Consider the following 19,856-nt stretch of genomic DNA (forward strand, 5'->3'; position numbering starts at 1 on the left):
ATTGTATTTTATTTCATTTTATTATCATTTTTTTTTTTTACAACTCACCGCAGGATAGTGAAGTAAAAAATATACCGTTCTGATCAACAGGACACATCTGCGGTGAATCCACACAGAAGCAATTAATTTCCTGGTGGTATTTTTACACTGGGGGCCTGATGCAGGTCCCCATTATCCAAACAAAAACTCCAGACAGCTCCTGCTGCCTGATAAAAAATAAATCAGATGGCGGAGGGCTGTTTGGCCTAGGACTGCTACAGGCTATGACTTGTAATGAGGCTCCCAACACTAATTATGAAGCTTATTAAAGAGAATTGGACAACTTGTCCTAAAGTGCAGGCTGTAATCACGCTGCAGAAGGTGGGCCTCCGAACACACAGCCGGCAGTCACCTGGCTCAGCAAAGGGGACTCGGCCAGCACAGCCAGGGTGTGGATCAAATCACAGCAACAGTAGGACTGTGTTTGGCAAATTGGTCAGGATAAATTTGAGGGGCAGGTGAGAATCACGACCGCCTGCTGATCGTTCACACATCAGAGCCTCCCCTCCTGGCGAACATCTGCCGGGAAGGGTGCCGGAGACCGTCCAAGGCTATGCTCACGCCCGCCGGCACCGTGTCCTATTGTTACACTTACTCTGAACTCCGGATCTTCTCTGGATCTGAATGCAGAAGCATTATTTCAGTGCACTCTTTCAGGAGGGTAGGGGAAAGAAAAGATTAATAAAGATGTTATGAGCCTGAACCGCTGTGAGATTTGTTTAATTATTCCCCACAGGACTGCCCCAGCAATCTGCTGACATTTAGCCCCGACCTTGCAAATCCTCGGTAAATATTAATATATCAACTCAAACAGGGACCGTTGTTCTATTGGTTCACGGAGCTCAGAGAGATTCGCCACAGCGGTAGGAAATAATGTGCAGAAGTGAGGAGGACGGGCTGCTTTGATTCCACCTTCTGCTGCACACACGAGCTGGGGACTTCAACAAAATGGCAATGCTGTTCGTTTGCCACAGCTGCAGAGTGACACTTCAGATGCCTTCGCTTCCCTTTGTACAGCCTGCTGGAATAATCCCAAAACCACAGTGGCAAGAGATTAGAAAGGAGGCCGGCAGAGAAATCGCACGTTATCATCTGGAAGACTGGAAATTTTAATAATGGGGAAGGTCCGCCCTCTAATCTGACCGCCTTTGCCAGAAAAGTGGGCTGAGGATGAGGGCGAGGGAGGGGAAGGCATCCTTCCTCCGGCCCTGGGCCACCACCCTCGGCTGCCCTCCTGGACTCAGGTGCACGGGGTCCCATGTGCAGCTCTGAGGAGGAAAATAATAGCCCGTTTTGACCAACAGTTTGCTATAGGGAAAAAAAAAAAACATTGCTTTTTGATTTCTCCCTGTATGTGCTGTGGATGGCGGTATTTTTGAGACTTTATTTTCCTTGTCTCAAAGTTATCTATTATTGAGTCATCTCCTCATAAATATTCTGAAATTCCTAGTGGCTGAATGTTTGCTGGGGGCCAAGGAGGCCCCCAAAGTTCTTGGGTGTAAGAAGGAGGGCTGCCCTGGCCACATTTGGCTTTCAGATGTACTGGGCTGCAGAGTCAATGCGTGATTAATTTTATTCATAAAAATGTTAATCACTTCATTGTGAGATCTTTTTAACATTCAGTGCGGGAGCACCTTTTTAATTTCTCTTGCCCACCGTCTCGCAGATGTATTTAATATTTTCAGACACTGCAGCAGCTATCGGAGGACCTGGCAATTAAGCATACGTTTAAAATTCAAACAACAAGCGAAGAAGCTAGAGGCGACAAACAAACAAACAGGACGGGACACCGCGGAAAGGCGCGCCAGGCCTGCGGGCGGGGTGGGCGCTGCGGCCCCCCGCACCCCACCCCCCGGCCCCTGGCGACCCCGGGACCCCTCCCCCAAGCGCCGGGCGCGCCGTGGCTGCGCCGCCCCAGCTCCAGGGAAGCCTCGCCCCCTGCTCCGAAGGGCAGTTCCCCAAGGAATTGGAGTAAAAGCTCTTGGGTTTGGAAGACAGAGTCGGCGTGATCCCGCCTCCGGCCGGGGGGACCCTGCGCCCGTGCGACGACGGCGCGTCCGGAGGCCGGCTGGGTGCGCCGGTTCCCCCCACCGGGCCCCCTGGTGCAGCCCGGCCTTTGTGGCCTCGCATTCAGGCCGCGGGCTCAGGACGCTGAATAAATGGGTTAGGGGATCAGAGACCCGCGGCGTCTTCAGAAGCCAAACAGCACAGGGAAAGGGCCGCCACTTGCGCCCCGCCCCCGGGGGTCGGGCGACTGCTCGGGCCCTGCCCGGGCCCCGCTGCGACCTGCGCTCGCGCGCCCCCCCTCCGGGGCCCCTCCCGCACCGCTGCACCGCTGCACCGCTGCACCGCTGCACCCCTGCACCCCGGATCCCCTGTCGCTGCTGCCTCCTCCACCAGCCCCCTGCCCCGCAGGGTTCACAGGTTCCAGCCCACAGCCTGGGCGCTCTGAAGCCGCCTGGGAGGCCGGGGTTCCCCCTGCCTGCCAGAGTCAGAGAGGTTGTCCAGGCGCCAGGCTCCCTCTGTGCGCCCCTTCAGGCAGGGTTCAGGGCCACCTCACCCCTCTGACTTCCCATATTCAAGATCATTCTAGAATTTTGGGCTCCTCCAGGGTCCTCCTCTCCCTGGTCGCTCTGTGACTTTTGTGGGCAGTGGGCCTGTTTCGCCATTGAAAACAAATGTTAAAATATAAATGTTACAATGGCTGATGGCATAAAGATGAATATAGTGGTTTATATATTAACACATTTCCTTTAACCTAAAAGGCTATTTTTTTTTTTTCATTTGAAGAGAAATCAGAACAAACATTTTCATGGGTCCCTAAAACCATGGTGGGCACCAGGCCTTGGGTCACGGTCTGATAGGTCAGCCCACCTGCTCTGTGCCCCCCTATGCTCACTCTAAGAGAGCCCATTTCAGAGTCCTTATTGAGAGGGGGATGAGGATATGTATGGCAGGTTCCTTAGCTGGGGCACAAAAGGATGCCACCAGTCCCCCAGGGATGACCTCAGGAGGCCTTTCAGCTCTGCAGCTATAATTAGAGCCACTGGCTGGTAGGACCCAGAGAAGACCTGGAGAGCTCACCCCACCCACTGGGCTAAGTGGGGCGTGAGACAGCTGGCTGCAGGGCTTTTTACTGGAGACCATTCACTCAAAGTTCATGCCATGATGAGTACTCATAGCCCAGGAAATGTATCCAGGGGCACACTCTGTCCACAAGGGCTTTGGGGGATCCCTACAGGGAGCTGGGGGCTGCCAGTTGCCCCAGGGCATGCTCCCTCTACCTCCTAGCTCTTTCTTCTCTGGATTCTAGACCCAGGGCCGTCTCCCTGCTTGCCCTCCCCACCTAGAGCTAACATTCGACATAAGCGGTCAGCAAGATGTGCCAGGACTCTCCCCAGGGATGCATCCACTGGGCCTGGGAAGTCATGGAGCCCACAAGGTCTGTGCTCAGTGTCAGGTTCCCCGGGATAGGGCTCTCTCAGGTCCCTGGAAGCCTGAAAGCACAGCTGACTGGTGTCACAGTGCTGGGTCCTGCATGTGGCCCATGCAGCATAGGTCTGGTGGGCAGAGACCACCCAGAGGCTCCAAAGGCCTTCCATGTCCCTAATGCCCACTCCAAACCTACTCAAGCTGCCCCCAGCCAGCAAAAAAAAGGAGTGGCTTCCTCCACTCCTTTCCAACCTCTAACTTGGGGGATGCAAGGTTAAAATCCCACTCCCCACAGCAACCTGGACCCTGTCACTTTTGAGAGAGCATTCCTGGCTCCAATCTCTCCAAATCTGGGTTTCCAGCTGCCAGCCCCAGTCCTACCCAGACCCCAGCTGGGAGTAGCCAGACAATCTCTAGCCTGCTTGCACCATCCAGAAGGAAAGGAAAGAGGGCAGCTGGATAGGCTCCAAACCTGATGCCCCAACTCAGGAGAAGGGTTCTGGCAGAGGGGCCGAGGCCAGCCAAAGACTCCATGTTTGGGGGCTAAGGGCCATCATGCGTCCCAGGGCCCCCGGGTACTATGGCCACCCTGTCCTTTCTCTCTCCTCTCTCCTCCCTCTTTCCCTCTCCAGCTTCTTGGCTCTCTGGCAGAGCCCCATCTACAAGGACGACTGAAACTTTATAGGGCATGATTCATCGGGTGGCGCGCCCCTCGGAGCCATGGCGCGTATTACATTAATCAGTGTCAGACCACTAAAACCGAGATATGAATATGAATTCTCCATATTGCAGGCGAGATAAATGTGCTGGTGAATATAATTGATCGAAGGAGGGAGGGATGGATGGTGGGAACGGAGAGATTTCAGACTCCAGCATCCAGCAGGTCAATGACTGGGGTGGGACCTGTGCCCACTCCCCAAGTCTTCAGACTAGGAACATGGGGTAGGAAGGAGGCGGGGGGGGGGGAGAATCTAAAAGGTATGAGCTCCTGATGATCTCCCTGTCATGGGCCTGCACTGGAGCAGAAAGAGGAAGGTCTCTGCACAGGATTTCTTACCCTTTCCCTACCAGAAGACTCAACAGAAATCCTCTGCTCTGGCTGTCCTTTCTATTTCCCCATCCTATACCTTTTCTGCTTAAATCTGCTTGCTGGTCACAGAACTACCACCACTACCTGAAACTGTCCCTAGGCAGGCGTAGAGTATGACAGCTCCTTTACATATGCAGAAAGTTCCAGAAGAACTTTTGCTTTTGCTTTAGAAGAAAAAGAGGTTTCTATGTCTACTCCCAGATATTTCAGGAGCTGAAACAGCATGCCTAGCAGGTGCTCCCACTGGGGGGCTGTGTACCCTAGGCGAGCACACTCAAGTAGCTGTGGTGGTGGGTAAGGATGGAAACAAATCATGCACAAAGAACAAAAATGATTTTTCAATGCTTGATTAAAAATTCATTTCTACCTTTTCACTTGAGAAAAATAATTCTGAGGCTGGAGATCTGATTTCTTTGCATGGGAAACTCTGGTCAGCCGGTGGGAGGATGGGGGGGGCAACAGACTCTTCAGGACTTCTAGACCATGGACAGGGTTCTCAGGCGTGGGACTCAGGTGCTGAGCACAAGCTGGTCCAGCCCCCTGGGAGACACCGTTTAGGGGTCCAAAAGGTATTGGACAAGAAAAAGAACAGAACAGAAATAAAGGGTGTGCAAGCAGCTGATGCCTGTATGGGCCGTCCTACTTGATTCTAGGAAATAAAAGAGAGTGGAGGCTGCCAGGGACAGAGGACTTTGCCACCCACCTGAATCCCACCTGATGCTTCCAGCAGTTACCCAGGAGGGATCCACCAGCACGTTGTGGATGCCAGAGCAACCTGTCTGTGTGCCAAGAACTTGGTTCCTCATCAGAGGAGCAAGACACCAACGGTCCAAACTATCTAGACTGCACTCTTGCCAAGTACACAAGACCCATCTGTCCCTGGTGATCAGGGTAGGGTGTGAGGATCCAACCCAGGAACTCTGGAACGGGGAGTGCCATGACCCCAGAAGCTCTAGTGTGGGGGGCAGACCAGGAACTGCTTTCCAAATTCCCAAGTTGCACACTGACCATGACAGCACCCTGCCTGGAACCCACACAATCACCAGCAGTCCAACCAGCAGGCCCGCCGCCGCACCCCCAAATCCAAACAACTTGGGGCACCCGAGATCACAGAGGGAGCCGGTTGAGCACAAATGGAGGCTGGTGCCCACAGCGACTCCCAGGCCCAGCGCCTCAGATCTCCAGTCATGCCCCCCCTCCACCCCCCCCCCCCCCCCCGCCCAGCAGCCACAACGCCGCGGTCAGGACCCCATTCCTCTTCCAGCCCATAGAGGGCGCGCCGAGCACGTCCATTCGGAGGGGAAGCGTCTCCACCGTAGCCGCAGCCCCTGCGCCCGCGGCGGGCCCTCCGCCCTCCGCCCTCGGCCCGGCCGGCGCCCCTCTCGCCCCTATCGCCCCCGCGCTTCCCGCGCCCCGCGCCCCACGCGCCGCCCGTGCGCGCTCTCCCGCCGCCTTTGCGTCTGCCCTCGCCGTCCCGCCTCCAGCCTCGGGGGCCGGGAGGGGACCTCTTGCTCTAAAACCACGGGGACAGCCGGGGGATGGCGTGGAAGGGGCCGGTCGAGGGGCCATCCCCCGTGCGGTGCGTCCCCACCACGCCACGGAGGAGCCAGGGGCAAAGACGGCCGCGCCCAGACCTCCCCCTTGGGCCGAGGCGCCCAGACAGCTGGGGCTGAAGGGGCCGGAGACCGAATATCCAGCCGGGGGTGGGGGTGGGGGTGGGGGTGGGGGTGTTCCGCGCCTGCACTCGGCCCCTTTCGCACTGGGCAGGTTCCCCTGCAGCTCACGTCCTCCGGCGGTTCTGTTAATGCTGGCATCCTCGGTGTCCGGGATTTCTGCCCAAAGTCGTCTGCGCCCAGTTTGCAGGCTGCGGAGGGGCGTCCGCTCGGAGCGCCCCAGGCCCGAAGCCCTGCCGGCCGCGGCTCCCCAGGGCCTGAGCCCGTTCCCATCCGTGCGCATCCGAGACCCGCTCCCGGCCGGCCCCGCATTGTCCTCGCGGCGCTCCCTCCCTCCTCCCGGACCCCGCCGCCGCCCGCCGCCGGAGGCTCTTTTCCTCCGATCTCCGGGCGCCCATCGCAGAGCCCTGGCTTAAAGGGACATCCCCGGGCGACCAAGCCCCCACCCCTCTTTCTCAGCCCGCGAGGCCACCGCAGCTCCTTGGCTCACAAGCCCAGGGAACCCAGGCGCTGCATCTCCGCCGGCCATCAGGACAGCTTAAAAGAGCCTTCCAATCTCTCTCCACGTTTGATTTAACCAAGTAACTAAAAAATACATTCAAAAGCCAAAATTTCATACTCCATTATGTCCTCACGCTACCCACCAAACGACCCGATGCCAGGATGCACTGTTGAGACAACGAGTTATAAATTGATTTCAAATTTGAAGTTCTCCTTTGGGGACATAATTGGAAATTCTTTTCATTTTTTCCCCCATTGTGCCACTTGAAGAAATCGGTTTTATAAACTACTAAAAATCGAACTCATTTATGTCCCGAGAAGGCGTGCCCCCAGATAAACCTCTTAAAGGTTGGGAGGAATTAAACTGCCAACAAGAAACTGCGCTAGTGACAACATTAACAAATCCAACAACAACCAAAAGACTGTGAGAAACACCAGCCTGGGGTGGAAACTCCCCAAGGAGCCTCTCGTCCCCAGCCAGGGGCACTTGGGCCCTGCCAGCATCCCAGGATCCGAGACATTCCTGCAGACACCCAGCCACACACAGCAGCAGGAGCAGTGGGCATCATTTCATTTAGTTTATTAGACAAAAATATATGATTTAGACAAGTTCGCTGACGCGCTATTTACAATCTGAAATCACTCTATATACAGAAAGAAGGAAGGAAAAAAAAAAAAAGACACAAGCACGTGGGGCATTTACCGAGCCGATAGATAATCAACCGGAGCGGAGCGGGTGACAGCCACCAGAGGTGTGGGCAGAGGCCGGGCTGCCTGGACCCCGGCCGGGACGAGCCCCTTTCTGCAGAAAGCGATGGATGGGAGTCGTTGACGTCGTGGCCATATTTGTCCTTTACACCAGTTCTGAAATATTTGTCCTAATTCCTCCCTCATCCCCTCCCTCCCGAATTCCTCCCCCCTCCCCCCGCAAAAGTAAAAGAAGACCCTGAATCAGGCCGACGGGAGGGCTGCTAGGATCCGCGGCGTCCCCTCCTGCGGGGCCAGCGAGCTGCAGGGGAAACACAGCGAGACAAGAGGCACAAGCACCGTCAGTCTCGGAGGGACGCTGGGACCCGGAGTCACCGGTTCCGCCAGCCGGGCTCCTGGGGGCGTGGTCGCCAGCCCCGCGCCGCTCCCGGGTCGGGAGAAACCCGCGGAGTCCGAGGGCCCCCGCGCCGGGCCGGCGGACGGCACCCCCCGCCAGTGGCCTAGGACCCTGCCCGCCCGGCGCTGCTCGCGCTCGGAGCCCCGAGCACCCCGCCCCTGCCCCCGCCACCCCGGCTCCCCGGCCCCACGGAGGGTTCGAGCAAACAGCACTCACTTGTCGCGCACGGGCTGGAAGGGCGATTTTAACTGCTGTGCCGGCGAGTCCGGCCTGGGGACGAGGTCTCTCTCTGCGAGGGAGGGGGAGAAGCAGAGCGTTAGGAGACAGGTGTGCGCCTTGGGGCGGGGTGGGGGAGAGGCTGCTGCCGAGGTGCTCCAGCCTCTTCCCCACCCACTCCCTCCCTCCCACAGCTAGGCCCGGGTCTCCCAGGGCAGGCCTGCCGACAGAACTCGGCTCTCCCGACGCGGCCTCCGTCCCCTAATCCCGGCGGAGATCACTGCCCACCCCGGGCTCTGGCTGCCTCTGCCTCCGTCTCCCCGGCCGGTGCTCGCCCACCACCCCCACGCTCTGCGTGGGTTCCGGATTCCCAGCTCGGGGCGGGGCGGACACCCCGGGGCGCCCTACCTGGGAGCGCGGGGCTGCTGCGAGCAGAGGCCTTGTCACCGTGGAGCACCCCCGTGGCCACGGGGACGGGCGGCTGCGGCTGCGGCGGTGGCGGCGGCGCAGGCAGGTGCGGGCCGTGGGGCGCGGCGTGGGACGCGCCCACGCCCAGGAAAGAGCGCATGTTGAGCAGGGAGCCCTGCGCGAGGAACGCGCCGTTGGTCCAGTTGGAGAACTTGCCGATGTGGCAGGTGTACAGTCCGTGGCTGGGCAGGAAGGCAGGATGTTGCAGCGGCGTGCCCGCGGGGGGCCCGTGCGCGCCCGGGTGGCCGGCGGGAGGCGGCGGCGAGGCCTTGGGCGCGCCATCGGGGCTCGTGGCCGTCTCGGCCAAGGACCAGATCTTGGGCTTGCTGTGCGGCGCGCCCTGCAGGCCACCCGCGGCGGCGCCCGGGCTCAGCAGGCGCGTGCTGCCCGGCTCCGGGCCCTCCTTGACCAGGCCCAGGGGCGAGTCCTGGGACTTGAGGGCGTCGGCGGCTGCCAGCGGCGAGCCCTGGTCCCGAGCAAGGGCCGTGGGTGCCGGGGGCCCGCGCGGCGCCTCCGCCTTGTCCTCGTCGTCTTCGTTGCTCTGGTCGCCGTCGTGCTCGTCGATCTTGTCGATGTCAATGCTCTCCAGGTCGATCTCCTCATCGTCCTCGGCCTTCTCCGGGTCGCCCTCAGTATCGCTTCCAAAGAGGGCTCCGTCCTCCTGGTCCTTGCTGCGCGCACCCCACGTCACTTTGTTCTCCTTCTTGAGGCGCCGGCGCGCGTTGGCGAACCAGGTGGACACCTGCGTGAGGGTCATCTTGGTGATGATGGCCAGCATGATCTTCTCGCCCTTGGTGGGGTAGGGGTTCTTGCGGTGCTCGTTGAGCCAGGCCTTGAGCGTGCTGGTGCTCTCGCGCGTGGCGTTCTTGGGCCGCCCGGGATCCCCGTACTGGAACTGGCCGTAGGGGTAGTAGGCCGGCGCCGTGTGCGCTGCGAAGGTGGCAGGGTGTACCCCGGGGTTGTCTTTCAGTTCATACTGTGAGCCCTGCAACCACAGAGCCACCAAGGGGGGAAGAGAGGGAGAGCCGGGGTGCAGGGAAGAGAGGGAGAAAAAGAGAGAGAGAGCGCGATGAGTCCCCAAAACTGGGAATGGGGGGGCAGCCGCTCTTGTCCGCTGGAGAACAGGAAGGCCCCCAGTGCACCACCCAGGGAGGAAGTAAGGGGTCAGAATCCTGAGCCACCTCTAGAAACTGAGCTTCCAACCATCTTTAAGGGGTTTTTGTTTTGTTTTGGTTTTGGTTTTGTGTTTTTGTTTTTTGGGGTGTTTTTTCTTTTTTTTTTTATTTTTCTTTTTTCTTTTCTTTTTCTTTTTTTTTTTTTTCTTTTTTTTTTTTTTGGTCACTCAAGAGAAGTTCCAGAACCTTGCAGATCCAGAAGACCACAACGGGGGCCAAGGCCCCATAGAATTTCTCCAGGCGGCCCTCAATTCCCTCCACCCCCACGCCCCACAACAACTTCAAGAGCCGTAATTTCCAAGTTTATCTCACACTAACTAGAAGGGAAAACCTTTTAACTGCACTGAGAAAACAGTTTCTCCAAATGTAAAGAACCTAAAGCCTAACCCCCCCCCCCTCCGACCCCGAGGGGGTCAAGCAAAATAAACCACCTCGGGGTTTTCTTTAGGTCCAAATCCACCAGCAATTTAAAATGAAAGCACACTCCTTTTAGCTCCCAAATTAATCTGCATATAATGGCTCCCCACACTTAAAGGTTGACGATGGTGACAGGTAATTTAAAATTTTAATCCCGGCCATCATCAATAACAATAAGAAAAACACCATTTTTTTTTTTTAATACAAAAGCAGGGATTCACCGGTAAAATATTAACGCGAGGGCCCCGGAGCCGCTGGCTGCGGGAAGGGGACTGCTCTCCTAGGCCTGTTCTCACTTTATCTCCTAAGTTTGACTGTGATGTGGCAAGAGCAAGCACAAACTGTTTGCAGGCATTTAGAGGCCGTGATTTATTTGCGATCAATATTCTTTTTATCATCCGTAGTAAAACACAGCAAGTCAAATTATCCCATCAGGTTTTTTGGTAAATAACATTTTATCTTTCTAACAACCTCATTAGGCCTCATTATTACCATAAATTGCCCAGACCGACATTCACTCTCAATTTTATCTTTTGACTTCCAATCATAACGGCTTGGAAACCCAGGCCTAGAATGAAGAGTTTGGATTGAAGCTTACTTTCCGAGAACTGGAGGGAGACCAGTAGCAGATACATACACCTTGGGGAGGAGGGGGGCATTTCTACAAGGTTTCCCCCTTTAGAAAAAATAAAATAAAATAAGACACTAAAAATCAAGCATTTCCCTTCCCCATTGCACTACAATGGGAGCAGATTCACACCACACAGCTCCCTTTCTCTTGCAGAAACACCATGGGGGGGGTCCCAAATGGCACACATCCGTACTCAAAATTTCTGTTTAAAAAATGATAATTCTCCACGTAAATACGGTCCAGTTGCTATGTTAGCAGAGGGGGTTCCCAGCCTGAGAAAGTTGTGAAGAGCAGAATATTTCTTTGACTAATGAGTCTGGTGGTGGAAAACACAGAGAAAAGGTTGCCCTGGCCAGATTTCGTTTCTGCCCAATCTTTGCAAAACGTACTTGGCACTTTTCTAATTATTTTGGTTGTAACTGTAAGGAGGACATTTCGGCCTCTTCTCTGCTGGGAATTCTCTTTGAAAGGATACCTTGTAAATCTCTCATCGCTTCCCTGGCATCCCCAGCCGCCAGAACAAAATGGGAGCCGATCTTTTTCGATAGCAGTGGTCTGAAAGGCAGCTGGGGCCGCTTTCAGAGAAATAGCCTTTCTTTTCAAAACTACAAGAAAAGTTACAGAAAACCCCACCAGCCGCTTTGCTCGTGTACAGTGGGCCGGTATTTATTTCCTGGCTCTTCTTCTGCGGGGAGCCGGGACACGTGGGGGGGGGGGGCTGCAAACTGCCCTTACCCCGAGGGCAGCAGCAGCGCCAGAGGGGGCTGCCTCCCCGGCCCCCGGGCCCCCCGCGCCCGCGTGCAGTTCCCCAGGAGCCCGAAGTTTAAGCGCGACCTTGCAGTCAGACCAGGGAAAATGGATCCTCTGGACCGACAGAATGGCGAACGCCCCGCCGAGAATGAAATTTGCAGCTCCCTCCCCCCATCTGACACCCACTGGGACGGGAGACTAAGAGGACAGCATTTATTTTAAGCCCAGGGACTCTGTTTTCTTTAATCCTCCATTATGTAACGCGGAAAGAAAAGTGCTTTTCATTCGGTGCAAAAGAAATGAAAACTTTGGCAACTTAACGAAAGTCAAAGCAAACACCGTTCCAGACGCCAAAATCATTTCCACTCTTCCCCCCCCTGCCCCCCGCTAAATCTCAAAGCTGCACACCCTCCAATACGAGACCCCATCCGGCCCCGTCTCATCTCCCCATTGTTGGGTTTATTTCGATCAGGTCTCCGAGGCTTTCCAGGGCTCCCTCCGGCCAAGTCGGACACAACCACAGGAGTCCACCGACGCGGGAGAGCTCCGAGCGCCCCCCGCCCGGCCCCCGCAGCCCGAGAGGTCGCGCGAGCCGGGTCCGCAGGCCGGCCCGGGGCGTCCCGCCGAACCCGGCCGCGCGGCCGGAACCCCGCCCGCCGAGCCGAGGGGGGCGCGGGCGCCTGGGGCCCCCACCTCCCGCCCGCGCGGCGCGCGCCCCGGGCCTGCGCCTCCGGCCTCCCGCCTCCGGCCTCCCGCCTCCGGCCTCCCGCCTCCCGCCGAGCCCCGGGTCGCGGCCCAGGCCTCCCGCCTCGCGTCGCCCGCCGGCCTCCCCGCGCCCCCGCCGCCGCCGCCGCGCGCCCCGCCCGCCCCCCGCGCCGCCAGCCCACCCGCGCGGCGGGGAGCGGCCGAGGCGGGGGGCGCGGGCCGGCCCGGCGCACTCACCATCTGCGAGAAGAGGCTGAGGTCGGCGGCGTAGGGCAGGAAGGCGCTGTAGTTGGGCGCGCCCGCGTAGGGGCCGGCGGCCGCGTACATGCCCAGCACCGAGGTGACGGCGGCCGCGCCCGCGCCCGCGCCCAGCTCCGCCGCCCCCGGCCGGCCCGACGAGGCGGCGGCGGCGGCGGCGGCGGCGGCCAGCACCCCCGGGCGCTCGCCGCCGTAGGCGCCCGGCCCCGCGGCGCTCAGGTACTGCGGGTAGCCCAGCTGCGGGAAGGACATGTCCGCGGATCGGCGGCGGCGGCGGCGGCGGCGGCGGGCAAGTATTAAAGGGGCGGGGGCGGGGGCGGGGGCGGGGCGGGGCGGGGGTCGCGGCGGCGCGGCGGGGGTGGGGGTGGGGGTGGGGGCGGTGGGAGCGGGCGGCCGGCCGGGCGGGCGGGCGGGCGGGCGCACTCGGGCCGGCCCGGCGGCGGGGCCCGGTGGCTGCTGCTCGGCCCGGTGCTCGCTGGCGCCCGGCTCCCGGCTGCGCCCGGCTCCGCGATCCCGCGCCGACTGCGGCGGCCGCCCTCCGCTCGGCGGCGGGGCTTTCAGACACAATTTGAAGTTGATGCTTTGATTGGCATCCCCTTGAGCGCTGGCCCCGCCCCCGGCTCCCCGCCCGCCCCCTCCCCCGCCGGGCTCCCGCCCGCCCCAGCCGGCCGCTCCCGCCCCTCCCGGCGAGCACGTGGTGCTCCGCGCCGCTCGGGCCCCCTCCGTCCGCCGAGGGCGCGCGAGCTGCGGGGCGGCGGGCGCGGGGCCGCCGGCCGCGGGCTGCTTCCCGGCCGGGCCCCGCCGCCGTCTCCCGACCTGCGCGCGCCGGCTCGCAGCTGCCGGACCCCGGGGCGTGCCGCGCCCAAGCCGAGGTGCGTCCCTCTTTCAGGGAAACCCCTCGGCGCCGGCTCCAACGCCGCTCGGGCGGCGGGGCGGGCGCTGGGGCGCCGACGGCCGGCGGGGAGCGGCCTCGCCTCCGAGGTGGCGCTGCCTCCGCGTCCCCGGACCTCCGGGGCAGGAGCGCACCCCGGTGCGCGGTCCGCGGGGCCCCTAGGTCTTGGCGGGTCACCTGGCGGTGCAGACGCGGGAGGCGGCCGAGCTCTGCGGGCTTCTGCAGTTGGGAAAACTTTGAGCCGGGGCAGCCGGGAAGCCGCCGCGACAGGTTCTTGGAGGCGGGGGGTGGGCACCGTCTTTGCTGGAAAATCACCACTGCGGAGGGAGGGAGGCGTTCCGCCCCCGCCCGGCGATGGAGGAGCCGAGTGTGGCTCCGGGCCCTCGTTTGTCCACTAGCTGTGCACGTGCAAGAAGTCAACTTCCGTGGCGGTCTGCGGCCCACGGCGGCGCCGCCGCCAGCCCGGGGACAGGGCGTCCTCTCCTCCGTCCCCCCCCCCTCTCTCTCTCCTTCCCTCCCTTCCTCCCTCTCGTCTGTCGTCGGCCGGCGGGAAGAGCGAGAGGACACTGCCGTGAACCCGGCGCTCTGGCGCTCGGGGCAGGCTCCAGGTCCGCGCTGGGGCTCGGACGACCGGGGCAGGTCCTCCTCGCCTCCCGGTGCACGGCACATCTGTCGGGCAGGCCGCGTCCCCGTGCCCTGAGCGGCTTGGTCCCGCGGACCACGTAGGGACTGTGCCCAGGATACCCACCCCGGGTTGGAATCGCTTTTCCTGCCAGCTCCTAGCAGCAGCCAGCGCCGGGCACCACTCCCTGCCCTGGAGGGAGGGACCACTGGACCCGCAGGAATGTCACCCGCACACTGCGGTGTCAGCCTTGGTTTGGGCCACTTCCGTTGGCGGAGTTGAGGCTGGCTGGCCTCTGGGCCATGTCCTCAGTGTGCTGTGCTGCTAACGGCCTAGGCCATCCGCTGGCGCTCTGGACCCAGCGACCTGGCCTCCATCGCATAGCCCCCCTCCTCCCCTCCAATTGCCTGGATCATGCAGGTGGAGTGACTCTTCAACCATCAGGAAGGCTCCCATTTCCCCATTCCCGGGCCTGAGGACACACAGAGAGCCACTGCCTATAATTAGCAACAATAACGCCCATAATACTAATTACTAATTACCAGCTCCATAATCAGGCTTTAATTTCTCCGCTCAGTCAGACTTTCTTCATGTTCCTGCCGTCCCTTCGCCCCTTCCCCGACCACTCCCTCACCTCCTCTAACTAGCCCTTGCTCACTCTAGAAATCCTCTGCAGCTGCCTGGGCACCTTTCCTGCTTGGAGGCAGATTCTGGGGTGTGGGCAGTGAGCACTAATCACTCCCAATCTCAGAAGTCACTAAATGGCAGCTTCCTCGGGCTCCAGACCCACCACCTCCTGGCCTTCCCAACCCCTCTCTCCTATATCCAAAACAAACCACTGTCCTGTTTAGCAAACTTCAGTGTCACATTTCAGGGTGACAGGTAAATACAGGTGAGATAAGCCTTCTTCCGTGACCTGCAGAGCAGGTGAATGTAAGCCCAGAGAAATTTGTCAGTGTCAGGATTCAGCCACACTGACTGATCCTCCTTCTCACTCCCTACCCCCAGCCCACAGCAGCCCAATTCAGTGGTCCTGTAGCTCTCAGAGCCTGGCGATGGTGGGGGTGGGCAGCAGATTTTGTCCTGACCACCCCCACCCCCACCCGCAGGCAGTCACCTGCTGTGTCCTGCCTGTATCACCTCCATTTGGGTTATGAAAACATGATTCTAGAAGACATCAGGAACATGAGTAGGAAGGGCCCTCCCAGAAACAATGTCTGAGGATTCCACGGTAGTGGGAGAATCATCTCTGAAAGGCCTGTGGGCTGCCCGGGAAGCCCTAGAAACATGCCTTCCTGCTGACTGTGTCCATTCTCTGCCCAGGGCCAGGGCTAGAATCCTGCAGAGCCTGGGTGTGACCCCTGGCTCACCTCCTCCCTTCCTCTTCCTTGAGCTTCACCCAAAAACTGGCATTCAGAAAACTAAGAGGCAACCTGACAGAAGAAGAAGAAAACTGCTTCCAAACCATCCCATTGGAGAGGAAGAGGAAAAGAGAAAGATCTAGAACATCCTTGCTCAATGTCCCCATGGGACGGTGTCATCCTGCCAGCCCTCCAAGCCTTGTTAGCATCAAATAGCTAGTGGGGCTGAGCCTGGACCTTGGGCCTCACTTGAACATTTGCATATGTTCAAGAACTTTCCCCAGAGAATCCAGAACTTTCCCCAGAGAAGATGGTGCAGTTCACTTGTTCAGCCTTTCTGGGGTCCTCGTCATCCCTCTGATGGCAGAGAGGCAGTTGCAAATAGTAGGGCCAGGCAGGGTCCTCTTTAGGCTCAGTGGCACTGGCTGGGGACAAGTTGTGGGATTGTGCTACTCTGGATCCTCCACCCACCAGCAGGGAGAAACCCCCTCCCCAGACCGTCAGCCACTGTCCCTACCCGGCAAGGTGTGGTTCAAGCAGGCCGTGTCACTGGTCTGGAGGCCTCCCCGGGGGACCAGAGCCTCCCCTTCCTTGTGGCAGGCCTACCACCAACATTGAGCCAGAGGCAGGACAGTGGAGCCAGTGGTACAAAGCCAGACCTAGAGGTCGCTGTGTGGCCAAATCGGAGCTCTTGACTGGTTGGGTCCTGGCTCAGGTTGGAGAGGGAGATCCAAGGATGCCCACTCTGTGACCCTCAGCAGTTGGACCTGGTCATGGGCTGGACCCAGCAGAGATGGGCAGTGTCACCTCTGGCAGGTGACCAGAGCCTTGTATGTGAAAAGCCTGGACCCTCAGCTCTGGGAGCTGGGTGTTCAGGTCTACCCGAGGGTGTGCAGAGTACCGGAGTGCAGGGGATTCCAGAGGAAGGGGACTCTGGTGGGAAGGAGAGAAAGACCCTGAGACCTTGGTGTGAGTTGGCAGAGGAAGAGGGTGGGTTGGTGAAAATACAATTTTGGACCACATTAACTTTAAAACAGTTTTCAAGGCTTGATGGAAAGTTTACTTGCTGGTTGTCATTAGGTGGGGGGGGGGTAACTTTTCTAAATAGGAGGAGATTGTTACCCCAGCTTCAAAAAGATCCTGTGCATGTTCTCCCCAGCCCACAGTAGTGGTCAGTCTACTCACCACCCCCCTTTCTTTTTTTTTTCTTTTTTTTTAAGATTTTATTTATTTATGAGAGACAGAGGCAGAGACACACAGGCAGAGGGAGAAGCAGACTCCCTGCAGGGAGCCTGATATGGGAGTAGATCCGGGGACTCCAAGATCACGCCCTGAGCAAAAGACAGAGGCTTAAGCACTAAGCCTTCCAGGCGTCCCCCCACACACCCCCCTTCAGTCCACACAAGGATAAGATTAAACAAACAGTATCCCCATTTACAATTTTATTTCTTCTCAAATAATTCTGCACTGATTGTGAAGCCCCGGGGACCCAGGTCCCTGAAGAAGAGGAAGGGGCTCAGGAGAAACACCCCACACCCCGGAGCCATTCTGGGGACCTGCCTCTGGCGCCAAAAGACCTAAAGAGGTGGCGGAGGGGAGCCGGTCTCGGGATGCAGCGGGCGGCGCCTCGGCCTCTTCCTCCGCCTTTCAAGATGGCCAGTCCTTCCTGTGCCGATGGCCCCGCCGCCACGCAGGGCAGCGGCTTGGCGGCGGGGCTTGGCGGCCTGACCTGGCCCGCGCCCCCGACCCCGGCCCTGCCCTCCGCCTGGTCGCGCGCCTCCTGATTTATGAGTCTTGTTAAATACTCATTAGACTTTGCACCATTCTCCAGCAGGACCCAGGAAGCCACCCTGCTCGGCGACAGCAAGGCGAGTGTCAGCCAGTCCCCGGCGGCGGGGAAGCGCGCGGGAGCGCGGGCTGTAACCGGGTGCCCTGGGGCGCCAGGCCCGGAGCGGAGCCGGGATGGCCGCGGTGACCTGCCGGCCGGGCGCCCGGCCCGCGCTGGGGACCTGCAGCAGCACCCCGTGCGCCCCCTGAGAGCGCGGCCCGCCTGCCCCGCGGCGGGACCCGAGTGGAGTCCGGCCTCAGTCTCCAAGGACCCCAGGAAAGTCCGGGAGGAAGACGCCCAGAAGCGAGGAATGGAATGAGGGGTGGTGGGCTGCTCAGGCGAGTGCCTGGATGCCGGGGGCCGCGGGGGCGCCGTTCCCGGGACCGGGGCGGCGGGGGAGCAGCCGCGGGGGTGCGCGGAGGCCCCGACCGGCCGGCGATTCCCGCCACCGCGTTCCCAGGCCCGGAGTGCCGCGCCGTCGTCGGTCCAAGTGTAGGAGGAGGTGAATTACATGCGTGCGCACACACGTAAATATTTTATAAACCTCCCCTTAATTAACCAAATCATTTCCATTATGCTTCCAATGTGATCAACGGCAACGGTGTGAGAGGTTTTCAGGGTTTGTAATTTGATGTCACCAGACGGTTGCTCGGGGGCAGAGGTACAATCGCCGCGCCAGCTGCACTCGTATTTATTTGTTTTTCTACCGTGTTCCTGTAGGGCCCCATTATGCAGTTTTTAATTAGTTTGTGTTTGTATTTCACCCGTCCCAAATCAATGCCATCCCGGAGCAAGGCGATGTAAATTCTCGCAGTACAGGTGTAGCTGCCTGCTCTGGAACACTAGGAAACGCGTGTCTGACACAGGACCGCGGGGCCGCCACGCAGCCGATTGTCAGCTCTCGGCAGCCAAGAGGCGCAGATCAAAGCCGCCGGGGACTCCGGCGCCCCCGCCAGCGCCTTCGGGGCTGCGGCTCCCGATGCCATTAGAGGGAGCTGGGCAGAGCTCGGCGTGGGGGCAGAGTCCCTTTGCCTTTTGCCCACGCCCTGTGCCCCTTGCGGCGGCGCCGGCCTCTGGGGGCGCGACCCGCTCGCTCGGGGCCTGTGCGCGCCGCGCGCGCCTGGGCGCCTGGTGGGGCGCGCACCAAACCCAGCCCCCGCGAAGGGAAGATCGCTGGGACTTCCTGCCGGCTCCCGCAGAGTCCTGTAACCCAACCCGGTGCGCACAGCCCGAATTTCTGGAATCTCCAGGCCTGATTTCCGCGCGCGCGCACACACACACACACACACACACACACACACACCCCAGCCACCGTTGTGTTGGCTGTCTCTTCCTTCTTGAAATGACCTCTGTGGAGTGCCTGTAAATCTATCCCTCCAGCCACCGAGGAATTCTTTTAAAGGTTTCTTTTTTGTCAGGAATAAGAGATTGTTCATCTTTAACTAGACCACATAGAAATTATGATTCAACAGCAGTGTGTATTTAATTAGAGTAATCTCACTTGAATTTAATTACTTAATGAATTATTTGTTTAAAAGGTAGAACGTCTTGTTTGCCAAGTACAGTGCAGACCTCTGATAAGAACTTCTGTTATAAGGACATTACAGCTTAAAAGCAGTCATGTGTTAAGGTTTATATTTTAACTCCTTGAGTATGTGACTGCTAACTGTTAATGTACTACTCACACAAAATCTGTGATAGTTAAGGGTGCAGAGAGAGTGTGCGCAGAGGTTCTTTTCTGTGCACACATCCCTTTGGAAATTAGCACCCTCTAACTTTTGTCGTGTAAGTCTATTTTTAAACTTCTTGCATTCTGCTTTCGGTAGGCAGTTTCCTTTTTTCTAGTGCAAGATGACAGCTGTCTATTAGAGGACTCATCTTATGATTAGTATTTGCAATGAAATGGCACATCCTTCAGGAAAAATCCTGCCCTGCTCCCCTGGGTCCCTGAGGCATCCACAGGAGCAGAGGGAAGACTTTCTGGGTTTATCAATCTTCACAGGATTGGAAGCTACCAAGGCCCAGACTTTGACCTTAACCCTCCCCTCCTAAACTGTGGAAGAATTTAATTTCTTCTTGTTTCCCAAAAGCAAGAGCAAATAGCCCCAAGCCCTGCCATCCTTCCTGGGAGGCTCGGAAGGTGACTCGTGTCTAGGTAATTGTCGCAGCTAACGCAAAGTTCATAACCAGGGCCAGGGGAGGGGGGATGACCTGCTGGAAGTCTAACAGGATTTCTGTGTTTTCTGTGGTTAGGTTGCTGCAGAGGCACATGCTGTGTTTCCTCCTCTATCCTGCATGATGGACAGAGCCTTCTATCCCTGTGTGGTGGAATTTCAGCAGAAAAATGCATGTACGGGGTAAGGGAGGTGGCAGGAAGTGTTTCACCCTCTCAAGGAAGAGTAAATAGGAAGTAGGAACACCTTAAATCCACTAGAATGGATTCCACTGTCATTTTCATTAATATTTCATTGATCAAATAAGTTAAATAGCAGGTTTGCACACTATTGTCACATACATATTAAATATTACTAATATAGTGTCCAACTAAGTAGGAATGAGCTTATAAGAGAAGTATGACACTTTGATAAGATTTATTAGCTTTTTTGTTTCTGTTCAGAATCCCTGAGGTTTATCGTAGTTGTGCATTTTGCAGTGGGTGCTCTAACCACCAGCGGTGGTTAAGTTATCATGTA

At 58.4% G+C, this 19,856-nt stretch overlaps 1 protein-coding gene across 1 annotated transcript; it reads right to left on the reverse strand.

Annotated features, from left to right (window-relative positions):
• Positions 1 to 7,298: 7,298 nt before the first annotated feature.
• IRX1 (iroquois homeobox 1) lies at positions 7,299 to 12,743 on the reverse strand. The gene is made up of 4 exons (XM_055308564.1): positions 12,440 to 12,743; positions 8,465 to 9,509; positions 8,057 to 8,129; positions 7,299 to 7,744 (listed from the first exon to the last, which is right to left on the reverse strand). The coding sequence occupies exons 1-4, from the start codon at positions 12,710 to 12,712 to the stop codon at positions 7,687 to 7,689; spliced, it is 1,449 nt and encodes a 482-aa protein (XP_055164539.1). The 5' UTR covers positions 12,713 to 12,743; the 3' UTR covers positions 7,299 to 7,686.
• Positions 12,744 to 19,856: the final 7,113 nt, after the last annotated feature.

This window comes from Nyctereutes procyonoides, unplaced genomic scaffold (genome assembly GCF_905146905.1).
Source record: "Nyctereutes procyonoides isolate TBG_1078 unplaced genomic scaffold, NYPRO_anot_genome, whole genome shotgun sequence".
Taxonomy (NCBI): Eukaryota; Metazoa; Chordata; class Mammalia; order Carnivora; family Canidae; genus Nyctereutes; species Nyctereutes procyonoides.